The 18,724-nt window shown below is 40.6% G+C and overlaps 2 protein-coding genes and 1 long non-coding RNA gene across 3 annotated transcripts in view; 2 read left to right on the forward strand and 1 right to left on the reverse strand.

Annotated features, from left to right (window-relative positions):
- Positions 1-109: 109 nt before the first annotated feature.
- Positions 110-14,559, reverse strand: LOC106905376 (radixin-like). Its single transcript, XM_014970189.2, has 15 exons — positions 14,381-14,559; positions 12,539-12,618; positions 8,135-8,218; positions 7,920-8,015; positions 7,646-7,768; positions 7,317-7,468; positions 6,832-6,915; positions 6,417-6,563; positions 5,565-5,661; positions 5,308-5,471; positions 4,851-4,981; positions 4,594-4,754; positions 4,399-4,491; positions 2,936-3,172; positions 110-1,888 (listed from the first exon to the last, which is right to left on the reverse strand). The coding sequence occupies exons 2-15, from the start codon at positions 12,548-12,550 to the stop codon at positions 1,724-1,726; spliced, it is 1,746 nt and encodes a 581-aa protein (XP_014825675.2). The 5' UTR covers positions 12,551-12,618; positions 14,381-14,559; the 3' UTR covers positions 110-1,723.
- LOC106905444 (uncharacterized) lies at positions 9,231-10,002 on the forward strand. Its single transcript, XR_001415131.2, has 2 exons — positions 9,231-9,397; positions 9,565-10,002. It is a non-coding gene; the product is annotated as an uncharacterized LOC106905444 (long non-coding RNA).
- A 1,395-nt stretch (positions 14,560-15,954) lies between the features above and the next one.
- mcf2la (mcf.2 cell line derived transforming sequence-like a) overlaps positions 15,955-18,724 on the forward strand; it is a 40,278-nt gene continuing 37,508 nt past the window's right edge. Inside the window, exon 1 of the mRNA XM_014970123.2 lies at positions 15,955-17,581. Coding sequence (XP_014825609.2) covers positions 17,497-17,581 — 85 coding nt within the window. The 5' untranslated portion in view covers positions 15,955-17,496. The remainder of the gene's footprint in view (positions 17,582-18,724) is intronic.

Here is an 18,724-nt window from a genome sequence, read left to right on the forward strand (position 1 = left end):
CAAGGACTAAAAGTGGATTTTTCATGACATATCTCCTCTAAGTTGTTATTGAAGAACGGGGGAGAAATGTGGCATTTGTGTTTTAAAGAATACAATACAGCAAAACGAGTTTAAAATGTAAAACTTTTATTTGTGAGCCAAAGAAATGGATCATGATCCACCTGTGCCCTCTAACTTAAACATCAGAAATAAAAGACGGGGGAACAAAAAAAAAAAAAAAAAAATCATATCAAAAAGTGACAGCTGGTGCCAGAGCCAACACCGTCAGCTTCTTTGTGTCAAACTGAAGATTTCACGGCTCAGACATGGAGATTTTGAGAGCACGGGCGGACATGATGGCGAGCTGAAACGACGCCTGGCTGCTGGTTTTCCAGTTTCTGTTTTTTTTTTATTTTTTATCTCCAGGCGCTGGAAGCACCAGATCATTTCTTTGCACCTGCTGTGGCAAAAACCACGGCAGAAGATGCAGAAGTTGAACACAAAAAGCAGGCCTAAAACTGTGAACCAACACCAGCTGTCAGGTATAGCAAAAGTAAAACTATTATTGGAAACTATATTTCACTATTGTGTTAAATCTGAATTAATAGATTTTAGGGGAAGGAACTTTGTAATTTTAACAACAAAAAAACAAACAAAACAAAACAAAAAAAACATTACGCGTTTGTTTCTTTTACATAAAGGCAGGGAGGGGAGGACGCATCCCAAGTATTTGACTTTCAGTCACCACTGCTTTAATTACTGAGGTAGAGATGCGTCCCGCCTTGGGACTGATGTTTTCATAAGCTCTCCAGTCAGAGAGGTGCCGAGGCTTCAGCTTCCATGTCCTTAAAAACCACCGAACCGATCCGTCCGCGTGTCCTTCGAACTCCCTTGGTTCCTTTGTGAGCTGGTAGGCAGAGAAAACCATCGACGGTGACTGGGAATGAAACACTGGGGACTCGACTGGAAAGCTCCAAAACACACACGGCATCACTACAACCGAACCATTTAGCTTATCTTTAATAATACTTTTATACTTGAGGGCGACGGCTGAGTGGCACAAGCTGATTAGTTACTGCTATGAATATATATATATATATATATATATATATAAAAACAAAAAACATTTTCCCTTTGTAATCTTTGCTACATTCAATTGTCCGAACTCGCTGCTTGACAGAGGCTCTTTGTTCGTTTCTAATTCACAGAAAAGATTTCTTTTAAAATCTCAAACAATACTGGCGGTTTTTGATCAGCCAGCCATTAAAAAAAAAAACAAAAACTGCAGCTCCATTTCTTCCACATAAACCTCTAAATATTAAATCAGTTTGAATTGAAAGGACATAGTAAAGTAACCTCAGCTCTAATATTTGATATGTTTTTCACATGATGTAACAGAAGCTCTCCAAACGCTGATATGACCTGGTTTATCCCCACATCATCGATAAAACAAGCGAGAAACAAAAGCAGAAAAACGAAGGGGATCCGACTAAAGCTTTGCATACGTGGGTCAAGGAAAACAAGGAAAACAAGAAATTAAAAATAGCTTTCTATGGCCAGGTTGATTCAGTACAAAATAAAACCTAGCTTTTGGTTTTACAGTTACTCTTTCCCAAAACATTTTAGGATTAATGATGACTGGCTCTAGTTCAGAGCGGCTCTCTTAGGAAGCTTTGGCAATGTCCGACGAGCGATTTAACCAGACGGCCTGGGCAGGCGGAGGGTAAAAGAGGCGGCTCCGCTTTCACATGGACTCGAACTCGTCGATGCGCTGCTTGGTGTTGCCCTGTCGGATCTGTCGCAGCGTTTTGTACTTGTCTCGGCCCTGCTTGACGTTCTCGGCGTGCAGCACGTCGTTCTGCGTCTTCTTGGTCTCGTCTCGGGCGTCGGCCAGCTCCGAGCTTAAAGTCTGGACGGGAGAGACAGAGGAAGCCGAGGTTGACGAGGCAAACGGGAGGGAGGACAAATGGAGACAAACGTGAACAGGACAGAGGCAGAGGGGGCGATCTGATCAAAGCTGGAGGTTCAAAACGCTTTTTTTTTTCCCCCCCTCCGTACTTCCTGCTGTGAGCGGTCATTACGAGAGCATTCCTTCGCTCAACTTTCCTATCATCACTTTCTGTCAACATTAATAAAATATCCCAAGTTTCACTCAATGTCTGAGCTGGTCTAAGCTTAAAAACTTGACTATTTCTCTGCATATCTGATTCCTAAGAATTTTTGTTTGGTTCATTTTGTCCAGGTTCTTAAGGTTCTTTGGAGACGATTGGAATTTGTTCTGGTTGTATAGCTTTAGTACGAGTCCTGGCCTATGCAGCAGCCAAGCTTGTATTTGAATTTTTTAAATTTTTTAAATTTTAGTTTTTAAATGCGGCTAAATCCAGATGTTTACACACACTGCATAAAATAAATTTATTAAAACATTTAGAAACATTAAGGTCGAGCAAAAAAACGACCGAGACGTCGATTGTTTTTGTATGCAGTGTATGCAGATATCTGGATTCAGCTGTAGGTGAATAAACATGGAAGAGGAAACAGATTTTTTGGGGGGCGAATGAGTCGAGTGTCTGATTGAAGCCGGGCTACAGTCTAAGCCAGCACAGCTCCTGCTGAGGGCAGGAGGACGAAGACGAACGGACAGACAAGTGTGCCTTTCTCTTACCCTTATTTGCCATTGCTTGGCCCGCGTTTCTTCTTTGTTACAAAACTGCTGTTAGAAAATAATATAGTCTTGTTGTTATTTGCTTTTGTGGGATGTAAATGTCTTTGTTTAATGAACCTTAAATAAGCAGTTTTTTTTTTTTCTGGTTAGATTGTAGCAGCTTAACTGAAATGTGCTCCAGACCTAACGTTGAAAGTGGTTTCAGAAAAACGTTTGGCTCACGAAGCCAGACGCCACCTTCCTTCCTTCCTTCCTTGGAAACGACCTCTGAACCCTTCAGTCAGCGCTTCTCACCTGCAGCTGCTTCTTAACCCGCTCGTTCTTCTGCGCCTCGGTGACGCGAGCCTCTTCGCTGCGGAGGTCCAGCTGGCAGACGCCCTCGTTGGACAGCTCGGCGCTGGCCTCGGCGTGGTTCTCGTCCTGCTCGTCGTGCTCGTGCTCGGCGTCGCCGCCTGGGTGAGCGGGCGCCGGCGTCACAGCGGTCTTCAGCTCCTCCTTGGTCTTCTCCAGGTCTTCCTGAGCAGACAGAGCCTGCAGGCGAACAGAGAGAGAGGATTATACGGACATTAAGACGGAGAACCACCAGGCTTTTGGAGCTGGGCTTGGCGTCGTGAAAGTATGCCGTCACAAACATACATGCTAACCTTGCATATCCGCATTATTAAAGTCACAGTGTCTATGCGGGATAAAGCTCGTCAAATGTCGCAAGGAAGTGTTAAGAAAAGGCTAAAAAGATGATAAAATACAGAGATAGGTTAAGATTAAGTTGGTTAAAAAGCCTTTGGAAGTCAAATTTTCAGATTTTTTCCCCATATGGATAAGTGGGCAAACTGATGGATGGAAAGAGAGACACAACGGACGGATAACAGAAATGAATGGGTGAACATTCGGACAGACGCATAAAAAGACAAACACGCACAAAAAAGAATAAAATGGACGGACAAACTGATGGGTAGATAAAAGAATGAATAAAAAGTTAAATCCATGAACGGATCATCTAACTGATGGGTGGACAGAATAATTAATGTTTAGATGCACAAACCAACAAGTGGGGGGAAAAAAAAGTGAAGGATATTAGGGGTGTAACAGTACACAAAAATAAAGGTAAGTTACATACCTTAGTTTTAATGTGGCGGTTTGGTTTTCGGTACGTTTTAATCAGAAGAAAAACAAAATTTTATCCCTCCTTTTACTTGAATCAGTAAAAACACTGATTAAGAACTGACTGGAGATCTGTTTTGATTTCAGCGATTACTAAAGCAGGTAGAGAGACGACGACTTCAAATTGGTTATCCTAACATTCGCTAATAAAGAAATATGAGCCAAAATACGAGCTAGACTCGCATATTACAAGCAAACCTGTCGTCTGAAAACAACGTCTGCCATGATAAAGACTGACACGGCCTTGGAGGCAAGTTCAATGATGTCAGGTGACATCATTTAAGGTGAGCTATTTAGTAATCTTTGGACTCCTTTTCTTCCTCCATTGGTGTTAAATAAACCTTCATGTTGTGAGCTCTACTTTGTTTTGGTTTAGTTTTTTATTATGTTGTACAGTTGGCGGATGTCCGTTTCTGTCACTGCTTCTCAAGAGTTAAAACTGGCTTTGAAATATGGAATCAACACCCTGAGCGAACATCACACTTGAAAAAGAAAAAAAAAAAAAAAAAGGAGTGATACAGAATCATATGTTTTAAAAACTCCTGACACACACATTCAGTTTTTACAATCTTTAAAAGTAATGATGACTACAGTACCTTGTGCTGCCACTCGGTGGCCTCATCCTCCTTCTTCCTCTTGGCATCCTCTAGGAGAGCAATCTTTGCTGTGAACTCGGCCAGCTCGGCGGCCTGGGACAAAAAAAAAAAAAAAAAAAAAAAGCACAGCCGTGTTACAGACACCGAGCGCAAACACTAGATGAGTTTCAAACGTGCCAAAAGCCAAAAACAGACCAGTTGCTCTTGGGTCTTCTGCTGGTCTGCCGCCTGCTTGGCCAGCTCCGCCTTGGCCTCTTCAGCTGCTTGTCTCTCCCTCTCCAGCTTCTCAGCCTCCTCTCGCGCCTTCTGTCTTTCCTGCTCCAACTCCATGGCCCGGCGAGTCTGTTCTTCAAGCTCTAGCGGAGGGCACAGACACAGGTCCAAGTTGATTTAAACCGATGGTGCAGTCGCAGCAGACATGATGGACGGAGGGAACAGAAGAGTAGGGGTACCTCTCTGAGCCTTCATGGTCTGCTCTTCGATCTGCCGCAGCCTCTCCATGAGCTCTTCCTTCTCTCGCTCTATTCTGTCCTTCTCCTTCTCGGCAAGCTCTCGCTTCTTCTTTTCATTCTCCAACTGGGCCCTGAGAACATTCATAATCAATACGCCAAGTGACTGTTTCTATAGGGAGGCACAGGGCTTCGTCAAATGATTTGAACACATGAAGAAACACGGGGCGTTAGGGACTAGAAGTCTAGTTGACACACAGCTGCAGTCCATCTTGGATGACGGTAAAAGTTTCACTCTGGGTTTAAAATTCTTCATATAATCAATTTCAAGTTAATTTTTTTAAAAATGTTTTAATTTTTTTTTCTTGATGGGAACATTAAACGCATTTTGTTGGTTATTTAGTCTCTTTTTCCAGTCTGTTCAGTGTTTTCTAAAGCGTATTACTGACAGTGCTCCTACCTTTCCATCTGCTTGTGGTGCTTTTCCTCCCGGGCCTGGGCCTTCATCTGCTGCACTTCAATGGTGTCAGGCTTTCTTCTCCTCATGTACAACTCGTGGTTACCCATACACAACGCCAAAATACGCTTGTTGATGCGCAGTCGCGGGGCGTAAAACACAAAGTCCTGGAAATATTGAGAGTAAAAAGCGTATGTTTTCTTTTTTTAAAGAACTTGCATTGGTCGACGCCTCGGGCTCTCTGACGAACGTTTACTCACAGGTGCTTTTTTGTCAATAGGCTTGATCACAAACTTCTTGTCATTAAAGGAGATGTTTCTGATCTCACTCCAAGGGAAGCCGATCTTTGGCGTCAATCTGAAAGAGAGGAAACGGCAGAATTTAATTTTGAGTTTTCATGAAAAGAATTACACCAATGCCCACCATGGGTGGATTTAGCATTAAAAGTGGTTCAGATAATCAGGAATTACAGGCTGCTTGCTGCATTGGGATGCTTGCTTTCTTGTTTACTTCTCATGTTTCTTTGATGAGGAAAGAAAGCTGTAATCTTTGATAACGCAGATTGCCATCAAGAGGACGTCCCGTAAGATCAGTGATTAAATCCATTTTCCGTTTCCAAAAAAGTGAAAAATAAATCTGATTCATCAGAACAGGAAATCCCCTGGAACAATAAAAAGATGGGAGTTTTCCCCTCCTTCCACCTTCTAACAATATCTGTAACTCTGCACCTTCAGGCTTAAGGTTACACCATAGAGATCGTTATGACGACACACATTGGCAAACCCCCACCAACTGTTACGACTGAGACATTAGGATATGAGCTTCCAGCTAATGGAGCCTCTGCAAAATTACAGCTTTATAGCTTAAAAATCTCTTTTTTTTATTCTTATAGTACAAGTAAATAAATTCCCAATGGATTTGCTACAGATATTCATTGGGACCAGGCTTTAAATACAGAATACAAACTGAAAACATCTTTGCATTTCCAAACTGTAATCCCTAAAAAGGACACATCTTTAATCCCAAAACCGGTAAAAATATTTTAATGAAACTCAAACTGTGATATTAGATATTAGATGTGTGTTTAAGTTGTAGGCTTGTGAATCCCTTACTTGTCCTCGTGTTCATAGATGTTGAGACCCAGAGCGTCCACGCCCAGCCACAGCTGTGTGCCCTTCTTGTTTTTGATCTCAAAATAATTCACTCCGTACATTTCCAGGTCTTGGGCAATTTTTAGGTACTCCATCATTGAATCTTCTCTAAAAAAAAAGAAAAGAAAATATTTTAAAACTATTACAACTATTAGAACAAAGCATTTTCTTGTAAAGGAGAATATATTTGACTGTTTTATCAAATACAAATTGGAGAAGAAAGTTAAATCAAACCTGGTGAAATTACATGGTGTTTTGTCACACCATGTAATTTGGTGTGACAAAATTACATTCTAACATTTAATGTTAGAATGTGATATTCTAACATTAAATGACAAATCTAAGCACATAATGATAGAAACACCTGAACAGCTACCTGAGCATTCCTTTGTGCTCCTCATGCCAGGCCTGTATCCTGTCCTCCCATTGCTCCTTCGTCAGCTTGTGCTGCTCCAGAACTCTGGGGGAAACACACAGACGGTGACGTTCACCTGAAGGAATGTCAAATAGCCTAAAATTGCTTCCTCTGGAGGAAATAGTACAAGCACTCCAACAGGGAATGAAAAACAGTTGATTTTCCTTTCACAACAAAAGGGGTCACTCTCTGGAGGGCTGACCTCCAGACGTCAGGCGTTAGTTTTTATCACATGACAGTTAAAATAAAGGTATCTTTATTTTATTTTAAACAACAGTGCTCTGAATTCAAATGCAAACAACACATTTCTGGGTTTTATTAAAAAAAAAAAAAAAAAAAAAAAACTTTGAAAAACAAATGTATTCTTGTCCTTCCACTTCACATTTCTGCACACCTTTGCGTTGTCTAGTTGAAAGCAGGGTCTATTGTTGTGAGCGTTCACATACCTCTGAGGCAGCAGTCTGTCATGGGTCAGGTATCCAGCCTTGTGGACGTCTTTGTTGTAGTCTCCATACTTGGCCTGGACAGCATATGAAGCCAGCAACACGGCCGTCTCTGGAGGACAGTAGTTCTCGTCGTTCAAAATGGCCTCTTTGACCTGAAAGAGAAATGAAAATGGAAAAAACAAACAAAAAAAAAAAAAAAAAAAAAAAAAAAATCGCACATTAGAGATTCTGTGTCCAGATTTTTATTTTAAGTACGAGTGGAATTACGCAAATGTTTACTTTTCTTTACAAAAAAAAAAAAAAAAATTATTTTAAATGAGCGTTTTTACCTGCAAGAAGAAGAGTCTCTGTGTGATCTCTTGGATCAGTTCCTCAGAAACGTCCTCTGGGAAGAACTTGGCCCTGAACTTGAACTGCAGAGGGTTTTCTTTTTTCACATCTTGCTGGGTCACCTGGGAAATATAACCAACATTGTGATCCATCACTGTCAGTTTATACCAACTAAGCAAGTTGGACAAAATTACTTGACATTTTAATTCAAACACATGCAGAAATACCTTTTGCAGATTGCTTAAGTAGAAATTAGCCCCCCAAAAAACTGACCTTTTTGTTCAGTTTTAGCCAGGTGGCGTAACCTTTACTGTCCACATACTGCAGACCGAAGAACCAAACCTCCCGCAGACCTACTGTTTTCACCACCTGGAATGGAAAATAAGGAAAAACTGCACATGTAAAATCTTCCACGGCAAAGTTTTTAAAATCCTCCTCATGATGAGTGCAGACATGATGACACGTTTAGCTACTTTAGAGAGACTCACCTGGTCAAAAAGCTGTTTTCCTGTGGTGCTGGGCTGGATGGCAAACTCCAGCTCTGCATCCATGGTGGTCACACGGACATTGATCTGCACAAAAACAACAAAACATAAAAACTGTCATTTACTTTGATTATACTATTAGACATAGGTACAACTATCAGGATTTCCCTGGCTGATAAAGTGAATACAGCTAAGTGACCAAAAACAGGAGGAGCTCTTAATTCATAAAAAAAAAAAAAACGATTTCCTGTACTTGATCTACCATTGACACATAAGACTCAGTCATGAGAAAATTGGCTGATTCAGATCTTTGGCCATCCGACTGCTGCATCTCTAGTCCTACTGCAATGCCAAAGGCTTCACTGAGTAAATGAAAATTATGCAATAATGGACTTTCTACTAACTCATCACTGCATTTGCTGATCTCCTTGAGCTCCAAAAGTAGAAATAGGTTCACACAAAAAGTTGTACTATTTATTTAATAGATCTGCTCTTATCAATCCAACAGCGTCACAAATATCCAATCTAGAATTTTTTTGTGTTTTGGTGAATCTCTCTTGTGTCATCCATAGTTTAGTCCTGAATTTCAAAGCGACAAACTTTCCTTTACCAAAGTAAAGCAAACTCCTCAAAATATATGTGGAATACAACATATCAAATGACAAAAAAAAAAATAAAAAATAAATTCCTGCACTGCTGGAATTGCAAAGGAACTTTAACGGAATATACAGCAGAAAATTTATATTTTAGCCGTCATGCATTCATGTTGTGGGATGAGGGCAGTTGAAGGGTTGTAGCGGCTGTCTGGGGTCTATTGGCATACCACGGCAGTACAAACATATTAAGTCGCTTCCATCATACAGACCAAGCACAGCATTGTGAGAAAGACCAATTCTTCAAGCCTGTTGCTTACAGGCCTCTGCTGGGTGGAGCAGACGCTAAAAGTCAGCCATTGGATGGCTCCCTAAGCTGCACTGGCAGCAGGCCGAGCAGCAGCTGATGACAAAGAGCGAGGAGGGCTGACCTCAGAGGCATCTCACATCCTTCCTCTCACACCTACGTGCACGCAGCAGCACAGCACATGAGCTCAGTGGCGGTTTGCAGCACATGATGAGAAGCGGGAAGGCACTTAGCAGGGCGGATGGTGACAAGCAAGTAGGGCAGGGTGCAAACACCAAGCGCAAGAAAACGAAATGACATTGTGAACGAGGCAGAGCGCAACAGGAAGCACGAGAGGAGATCTGGGGAAACCGAGATGAAATTACAGTAAGAGAACTTAAGCACCAAAAAAAAAAAAAAAGCTGAGGAGACGATTTTCTCCTTTTTCTGCTTAGCAATTATACACAAAACCTCAGGAATGATTGTTTTGGATTCCTCTGCTCTAATTTTAATCAATTTTTCTGCCATCATTCCTCTCTCGTGGTTTCTCTCAGCGTCGTCCCAAGAATGAAGAACCCAGGAAACCTGAGAAAACGCTGAACTTAAACCTCGTGACTCCCACTGAGTACATGTGAAAAGCTGGAGCATGCCTGAGACAGGAGTCAGAACAGAACACGCACTCCTCTCTGTTTTTAAGTTGTGACACTCTGGTGTATGTGCTCCGCGTTTGCGGCGAAGCATGGAGTGGGACGCTGCCAAAACATTGGAAACCAATACGCTGAGGAAGAGGAATCTCGTCTGGAGCAGACAGTCAGTTAATCCCTTCGCTTGTAGACAGAGGGGGAGGAGATGAGCGGCGGCAGCAACATGCTGGGGCTTCGACGCCGCTAATCAAACAAAGCAACAACTGCGATGTCTTCAAGAACTGACTTTTGCAAGTCCATTTGTTAGAGATATAATACAATTAAAGTTATTATTTGTGTGAAATTAGACCATCAATTGTCTGTTAGCTTGTTCCACACCAAACAAAGTTGCAGTTAGTGCAACATGGGAGTTGCTGAAACGTGATGCACAATCTGATCGGAAATGGATGAGATCTTTGAGTTTCCAACCAGCTGGTCACTGATTGGGCCCGTTGAGGCGTCTCTGCCGATAAAACACACGCAGTAAAAGTAGACAACACATGGAAAGAGACCGGCACACTGGTTAGGAACAGCAGATGACCACCTCGGTCACACAGACAACAGGAAAAACGTGACAAAAGCATTAAGTGGCTTCACCCTGATGGGTAAATCCTCAGCCAGTCAAAGAACTTTCAACCAGCTTTATTTACTTCTTTTGCCTTTTTAAAAAAAACAAAAAACATTTTCTCCACATCCTCTTCCGCGGTGCTAATCTTACTCAACTTTAGCCTTCTTTAAAGATTTGTGCAGCATCATTACCGGTGTGCGGTCAATTTAAGAGATTCTCGCTCTCCATTTCAGCGGCAAAGCTCAGTTCTCACTGTGATTTGGCCATTGTTAAACGTGCAGCTGTTTAGTCACCGTAAGCTGTTTACAGAGGCTTTGCAGAGAGCGGTCTTAAAGCAAACCCACGCCGACTGCAGCCAGTACAGAGCTGCTAATCTGAGCTGCCAGGCTCAGAGCAACTGTCTGTCCCTCTGATTAACCTCCCAGCACACCGAGGGAATCCTCCCACACAGGGAGGGGAGGCCAGACAGGCCGAAAACTGTTCATTAGAAAGCAGGGTTGTCAGTTTACAGATACGTTCTGAAAACCTGGACGGGATCTTTACGTTGTGAAGCTCGGCCTTCCTCGACAGCCGCTTGGTTGCCTGGTGATCTTCTGTCTGCGAGCTGCACTTTTACTTCCACAGAACCAGGATGTTGACTTAAACTGGGCCCCAAAAAGTACACAGGCCCCCCCCCCTCTCTCTCTCTCTCTCTCTCTCTGTCTTCAGCAAATAGGAAAATAGACTCAAGTAAGAAATCAGAAAGTCTTCTTTACCAAACGGTTTCCAAGCTGAGGGAGTAAAATGTTAACAGAAATACAAATGAACTCAAATATTTGTTTAAAGCAGAAACCAAAGACAAAAGATGGACCAATCAATCACCCATATATTGGAATCAATCAATCTGGTGGTTCTCGTGTTAAAGACTGAAATCTGTTTTTATTTCTCCTCCTTTTTGATCAAATGCATGAACCAGAACTTAAAAATACGCTTTCATTACGACCCTCCCCAACCTAGTCTAGCTACAATACAAATGTCCGTTCTGTTTGATTAACTGGGTTAATCTAAAACACTGATATGGAAATATGAGCTTTGCTTCTGAAGGTTCACAGGTTTGTGGTGAAGTTTTTTAAAATTTTAAACTTCTGTCACTCAAAAACTCAAACTTTACTTCGATATGAATTTCTTACTTTTGGTTAAGTCTGACCAGCCACTTCCCTTTTTTCCCCTCTCGTTCTTCCACAGACTACACTGCATAAAGAAGAGCGGCAATGTGTTTGATAGAGGATGTTTAAAAGGGGAATTACAAGATTTTTGTATCAAATAACGTTCCCTCGTACATATCTGATTTTTATTAAGCTAAAAAAAGCGCCAGCCTGATTGGCGCGTTCGTAAACAATTAGTTTCACATCCAGACATGAGAGGCACTTTAGAAAATCCAGAGATAGCTGGTAGCTATACAAAGCCACCAGATTTTTCTCTATGACCAGGCATTGATCCTAGCAGAGCGGCAGGTTGTTTACTGTACGATGAGAAGAGGAAGTGAGGGAGGAAATCAGTGCTCGGGTGTTCCTCTTTAAGTCTCCATGAAGCCCAAGCCACCTCCTACCATCCAAGAGCAGGGAGGCGCCTCACTTACAGCGCGCCTCAAATTCAGCCAGTTTGTATTTTGCAGCTTCCTAATTACAAGTCATATTTTTATTTTTCCAAAATACAGATGAAGCCTCTTTTAATGATAGAGTCTTGTCCTCTGCTGTAAAGAATTAAAAAAAAAAAGTATAAATTTGAGTTAAAAGGTTGAGTTACAAAACTGTAAGAAGCAACTTTGCTCACGAGCAGAAGAAAAACTTAGCCAGAACGAGACAAATGTGGAATAACTCGTTTAAAATAGCCAGGTTGATCAGCGCCAAAGGAGTGTGAGAACAAGGATCGCCAAGTCTAATTTGGATAAAGAGGCTCGACTGTGGAAAGCAGACACCCATGACAAGACTGCATCAAATTGGTTTTGTTTTGGCGCTGTTCACATCCTTGGACTGAGGCATTCTCTTTTTACCCTTTTCAACAACAATGGGTGCAGTGTTGCTGCTGCAGGCCCAGTGGGCTTGGCACTCTGCAAGACAGTATGGCTGTTGTTTACTTGGAAGAAGTGCATGAGGAGTGGAAGGAAGCAGGACGGCGAATGTACCACTTCCACGACTCTTCGCCTTTATCTTTAAGTAAATAGATTTTGAACACAACAGGGAGACTATTTGCACAACTAACGCATGCAGGAATGACGCATAAATGACTCCATCTTACCGGTTTAGGCATGTTTGCGTCCTCTCCACCTTTCGCCCAACAGCTGAGAGGATAAATCCGTCAGCGGACGGAAGTGAGACCTAAAATTTAAAGAACATTTTTAAAAAACAAAACAAACAAAAAAAACAAGTCATTTGGCAATGGATGAGTTCAGGGACAGTCAATACATTCAATTTTCACACCAGAGTCCAGAATCTCCCAGCCAAGTCTTGACAGAAGTATTGAAAGTTGCAAATAAAACAAGAGGAACTTTATGTGAAGTCAGGAGGGAAAAGGATGAAAACAAATACTTTCCCATCTCTTTCTTTCGATGACAACACAAAACAAAGAGGTGCTTGTTCAGTGAATGCCACCATGTTCGCTTAAAGATACACAAGTGGAAATGGAAATAGTCAGAAGGGAACTGAATTGCAGCCAAGCCATTATGTACTTATTTAAGGGGGAAATACAGTCATTTATATGATAAATTCAGTGTCAAAAAAACAAACAAACTAAAAATCATAAAAAAACTTGTATGCATTTGTATTCTGTCCCCAATTTAATACAGCTGAAAGTCTTTTGGGGCGTGTCTTTGCACATTTACTGACATTTCTGTCCTTCCTTCTTCATAAAATAGATTATATAAAGAGCAGCTTTAGCATATATTCTCAATGGGACTTGGATTTGTTCATAGAATAAGTAATTTTAACACAAGAACATGCTTTGATTTAATCAAACTGTAGCTGTGCCTGTAAGTTGAGGGCAGGTGTTTTCCTCCCCAGTCTTATTTGCATCCTCAAACTATTTCCATTTCCTTCTACGTTGTCGTATACAGTCACTGCTCCTTGGTTTTAGATGAGCTATCCCAGCTTCCTAAGCGTTCGGCCAGACTGAGATTTAAAGAGGCAAAAGAAAATGAGGTGGATTAGCAGTGCTTGCCAACAACTGATGGCGTCACCAAGGACATGTTACTGCGGAATACAGTCTCTGCTGCCCAGATATTGAGCTGCTAGCATGCCAGGATAGTCAAGTACAGCTACAGTCTTCAGTCAGAGGTTTCTTCCAATTGGTTGCAAGACTGACTGCTACCAGACAGCATCACCGCCCACAAGTATTTGAAGAAATTTAGATGGTACGAGTTAAGACATTTCCCTTTTAGATACTTCTTGGACTTGCACTTTATTTTGGGCAGCTTAATGTTATAATTTTACCATAAAAGTGTCTAACACACACGTCCAACTTATTAAAAATTAAAATTTAATCCAATTGATTGAAACGGTGCGGATTTTTTACAACTGGGGCGTTTGAAGGCCAACATGTCTCGTTTAATCAGCTAGCTCACCTATTTACCCGCCGATTTGGCTTCCGTTTAAACTGAAATGTAACCACAACTTCATCAAACAGCGGCGAGACAACTGTTGCTCCGCTCGTAAAACACACTAGCATCAGACAGACGCCAAGAATACTTTCAATGTTTGAGAGAAACAAACAGCATCTTCTTTTTGAGTTTCTAACTACAGCACGTCGATTTCTATCCGTGTAAATATACATTCTTTAGAAGGGAGCCGTTGAAATCTGACATTTTCATGCTAGTGGGTGTAGTCCGCATAACGGGACGAGCCTAGCCGAGGCTGTGAAGTTTTGCTTCTTGGTAATTCTCTAAATTTACCAACATAATTCAGAAAGTCGTTGAGAAAGGGCTAATAAAACCATGTTTTCTGAGAGTTTGTTCAGTTTAATGTACACAATACGGTTTAAATCTATATTTGTGAGACGCGAACGGCGCGAGCACGAGGACATCCGCTAGTAGCGCATCAAAGTTGAAGAGAAGCTCATCTTTTTTTAAGGGAGAGGCAAACTCACCGGGGGTCGACTTGTCTTCCTCAAAATTCAAAGGAACAAGCTGAGCTGCAACCAATTGATCACAACGATAATTGAATGCCGATTCCCGTTTTTAAGTCTCTTACACTCAATCACCTACAGACATGAGAAAAGCGTTTAAGTCTAAACAACCGTAAGGCGATTTGGGGTGTCCGCGTCAATGTGCACGTAATGAAATACCGTATGTTCCGGTTGAAGCTTACAAAATAAAAGCCTAATTCGGGACGGTTTGAAGAGGGAAGCAGGAGTAGACCTTAAAACATTTCGGGTTCTAAAGGTTTTCCCCATAGATATAAGTCAAATTTTCCATATACTAAACAGGAATGCCACATCAAAGCTGAATACTAATGTTCTGAGCTCAAATTGGAAGTTGAAACATGCTATATTGTAAATTCTATTTTATTTTGAAGCACAATTCCAACATTTCCGACCAAGTCTTGGGTTCTTATTACAAACTTGACACGCTTTTATATATAGGGATGTTCAATATGGCTGTCAGGCAAGGGAGTTAAATACATGGAGGGTGGATTTAACTAGCTCAAAATCGAGTCGATAGCATCCACAGAAATTAACACATGAAGTATTTAATTTTTAGGAAGGAAAATAATAATGTACAAATTTTTGCATTTAAGAGCCTGAACTGAGTTGAGCGCCCCACTCTGGAAATATGAGTCCAGGCTCAAAGTTTAGGGGATTTTGCTAAGAACCTCATACTAAAAATGTAAAATATTTAATTCATATTTGCACTTCATCTTACATGTTTGAAGCTGATTGCCTCTGTTATATTTGTCTTAATGCCTGTCAATCTTTCCTAAAATATTTTCTATGAAAACTTATGCAGGTTGTGAAAATACAGTGAAATTTGGGGCAGCTACTTTTCAGAAATTATCCGCAGGGTTGTTATACAGTCTGGGAAATTATGTTCATTGATTTTGCTTTAGTTAAGCATGGTAAAAGACATTGAAAAAAAAAATATAATCCCGGACATAATCCTCATATTTCAACTCTAATACTATAAGACAACTCTGTTTTTTTGTCCTATGGGAAAATTGTATTTTTATCTTTAAGAATGTAAGTGTGACAATTTTTTATTCTCAGAAATGTGATAAAATCAAGCTAATAGTTTCTTGGTTGTGGCTCTCTAGTGACATCTGCAGGTTTTACGGTGTAAATGACAGAAAACATTTTCCGCAGCTGAGAACGATTCAAAAACGGTCCTGCACATTTCTTGCTGCGCTCACTGTACTCTCGCATAGCAAAGTTAGAAATGAGCTATTAATAACTATCATAAACTGAATCAAAACCTAAAAAGACACAGAGCAGGAACTGAACTAAGCTAACACAATTAAGAAGATGCAGCTGGATCCAACGACTTGAGGAGGCGGAGGCAGACTAAAGCAAGCAGGTAAGTGTTAAGGAAAGCTTTCACCATTTAAAAATCTAGTTCTCTAAAAACACACAGTTTTATTTGTTGCTTTACATAACAGCAAAAAAAATGTATTGTTTTGTTGCATACAGGAATATCTCTTTTGGAGAGCTTAATTACTTTATATGTAAGTCATAAATATGGAAGATAAATCAATGGCCCCCTATTGGCTTAAATCTGCATTTCATGCAGCCTTACATTCAGGGTGTTGTATTCAGGTAAACACACAAACAAATGCATACAAGCAAATTAGAAGTGCATCAAACGTATATCACCAATAATTCAGAAAACTGACTCCACAATTAGATAAATTACACAGCGTAATATTTTTTTTATTATTATTATTTTTTTAGCAACGTTCAGTCCTCACTCTACAAGAAAAAGCTTGGCTCTCTTTTTAAAATGTAATCTACTCTTCACTTCTTTCTAGTTAGTGTTAGGAAATGCACACACTGCCTCAGTCGAATTGGTTCTGCTTTAAAAATCCATGAACGGTGCTACTGTCCATGTTGTGTTTTTTTTTTTCTTCCACTCAACTTTTTAACGTCCCTCAACTTTTCACTTCTGTACATCATTCTGTGAAAATGATTGATTAGATTAACTCATTTGCCAATAACTTGCACGCAGTATCCTTAATGTCAATTTTATTCTTGCTTTTCACAAATGTTGTGCGTTTTCTCCTTGCATCTGGTCATGAAGACAGAACCCAGAATATCTCTGGATAAACATTCGTCTCGGTGCCAAACTGAAACCAAAAGTGAGTTTGTTCCCTTTTTTTTTTCTGGAAATTACGCCCATTTAAAATCTGCTGATTCCTCTGTTTCCGTATCCTCTGGACTCCCCCCTTTCTTTGGCCACATCTGAAAAAAAACAAAAAAACAACTTGACTAACAGAAGCGTCACATTGTGCTGCACATGGAGTTCGCTCGCCTTGGTCTGTATTTAGACTGGCATATCACCACGTCACAAGATCCTAGTCCATATGACTGCGAGCACGCTGCTGTATTGTCAAAGCAATGAAAGGGCCCTCTGTGGGGATAATTGGACGGGGAATTGGACGAATTTGTGTTGATTGTTCTTACCAGAATCAATCAGGTGGGGATCCATGAGATAAAACACCAGACTTTCAAAGTGGGAAAAACCTGAACTGAGCAATATTTGGAATTTTCACAGAAATGATGAGAAACGAGAGTCAAAAGTAGAAATAGGCGACTTTCTTAGTTTAGTTTTATTTTAAATAAAACCCTGAGGTGATCACACAGTGCAAAGCTAACCTCAGCTACATCGAAAAGGATCATCACATTAGCAGCTGTAATGTTGTTAAAGCGGGCGCAAGAGCAGAATCATGGAGGTCATTATGTGTTATGCGATTGCAGAACTGCCTCCAGTGTCCCTTCCTTCCTCTCCTCCTCCCCTCCCGCTCTCCATTCAGCTGACCAAAATAAGCATCCGTCTGTTCCTCTTCTCGTTATTCCTTCTGAGGAGTTTCACCTGAGCCGTACTCCTTGCAGGGCGCTCGCACGTCTGAACTTTAGCTCTGTGCAGTTTGATAAATATAAATTTGTTGCGTTTGTTCATTGCGTTGCTACAGGCTGTGACTTGCATGTGAAGAGAAGTCTGCTGAGAGCTTTTTTTTTTTTTTGTTGCTGTTGTTGTTTTTAGTCCAGTTAATATGGGACAAAAGGCATCGGTGGTGGACGAGGTGGAGGAGGTGGACGAGGTGGACGAGGCAGTGGAGGTGTTTTCAACAGTCAGCGGTAAGAAGAGCCTCTGCTTTCTGTCATGTTTTTCCTCTTTGCGTCTTCAGATTTTGTAAGCATTTTCACTCCTTGCCTCAAATCTGGTTTGAGACATTTCGGAATCATGTTTGCAATAAAAGCCCGTAAAAATCACACAAAAAAATAAAATAAAATAAACATAAAAAAATGGCGGTAAAATCTCCTCAACCAGTAAGTTTATTTTAAGTGCAATACAGTTAATTCCTAGTTTTATTGCATATTTTATTTCTGTATTTAAAAATAAATCTCAGTAGCCAACACTTAGTATGTGCCAGACTTTTTTTTTCTTTCTTTTAAGATTTGTCATTCTAAAACAAAATTCTGCAAATTTCTGGAAATTGACGCACAGTTTTGGGTTTATTTTTTAATTATTTATTTTTGTGTGTTATTTTGCAACAGCAACTCTGGCAATGCAACAACCCCTCAGTAAGATGCTGCCACCGCCTTGCTTGACAATTGCTACGTCATTCTTACACTTCACATCGTCAGTTTGATTCTCCCGAACATTAATTCTTTCCATTGGAGCCAAAAATGCCTAACCTTTATCTTGTCTGACCGTGAAAACCTTTGTCCAGAATGTTCTCATTATATTGGTTTCTCTCACTTAGCGTGCTTTTAGCGTTTTCACACACTAGAAGAATAATACAGTAAACCTTTAAGTCACAAGATGTGGTGATACCAAGCTGGCAGAAAAACTGTCTGAATCCATAAAGTGCTTTTCTATAGAAAAACAAATGCAGTGGAGGAAATTGTGGCACTTTTTCTAATAGTGTGACTAAATAGTAGACAGACTTTTCTTTGGAAAATTTGCCTATTGGCAGACGATTCAAACAGCTTCAGCAAAATGTAAAAAAAATGAATGGAAAATAATCAGTGTTTCACTTTTTATACAATTTAATACGTCACAGCTTTTTCCTAAGTTTATTGAATTATTCCCTTTGCTCAAATACCTAATTATGGAAGTATATTAAAGTCATTTAAAGTGGCAGATAGTTGCATGTGTTGAATCGTTAAAAACCTCTTCCTTGGCCTCTCTTCCTAATGAAATGATTTATTTTCATATCATAGCTGCTCGAGTGGCTTGATTGGCCAAAATATGCGACTTTACATCAACCCACTTGC

This window comes from Poecilia mexicana, unplaced genomic scaffold, assembly GCF_051168715.1.
Source record: "Poecilia mexicana isolate PSO_F unplaced genomic scaffold, ASM5116871v1 scaffold_2, whole genome shotgun sequence".
NCBI lineage: Eukaryota > Metazoa > Chordata > Actinopteri > Cyprinodontiformes > Poeciliidae > Poecilia > Poecilia mexicana.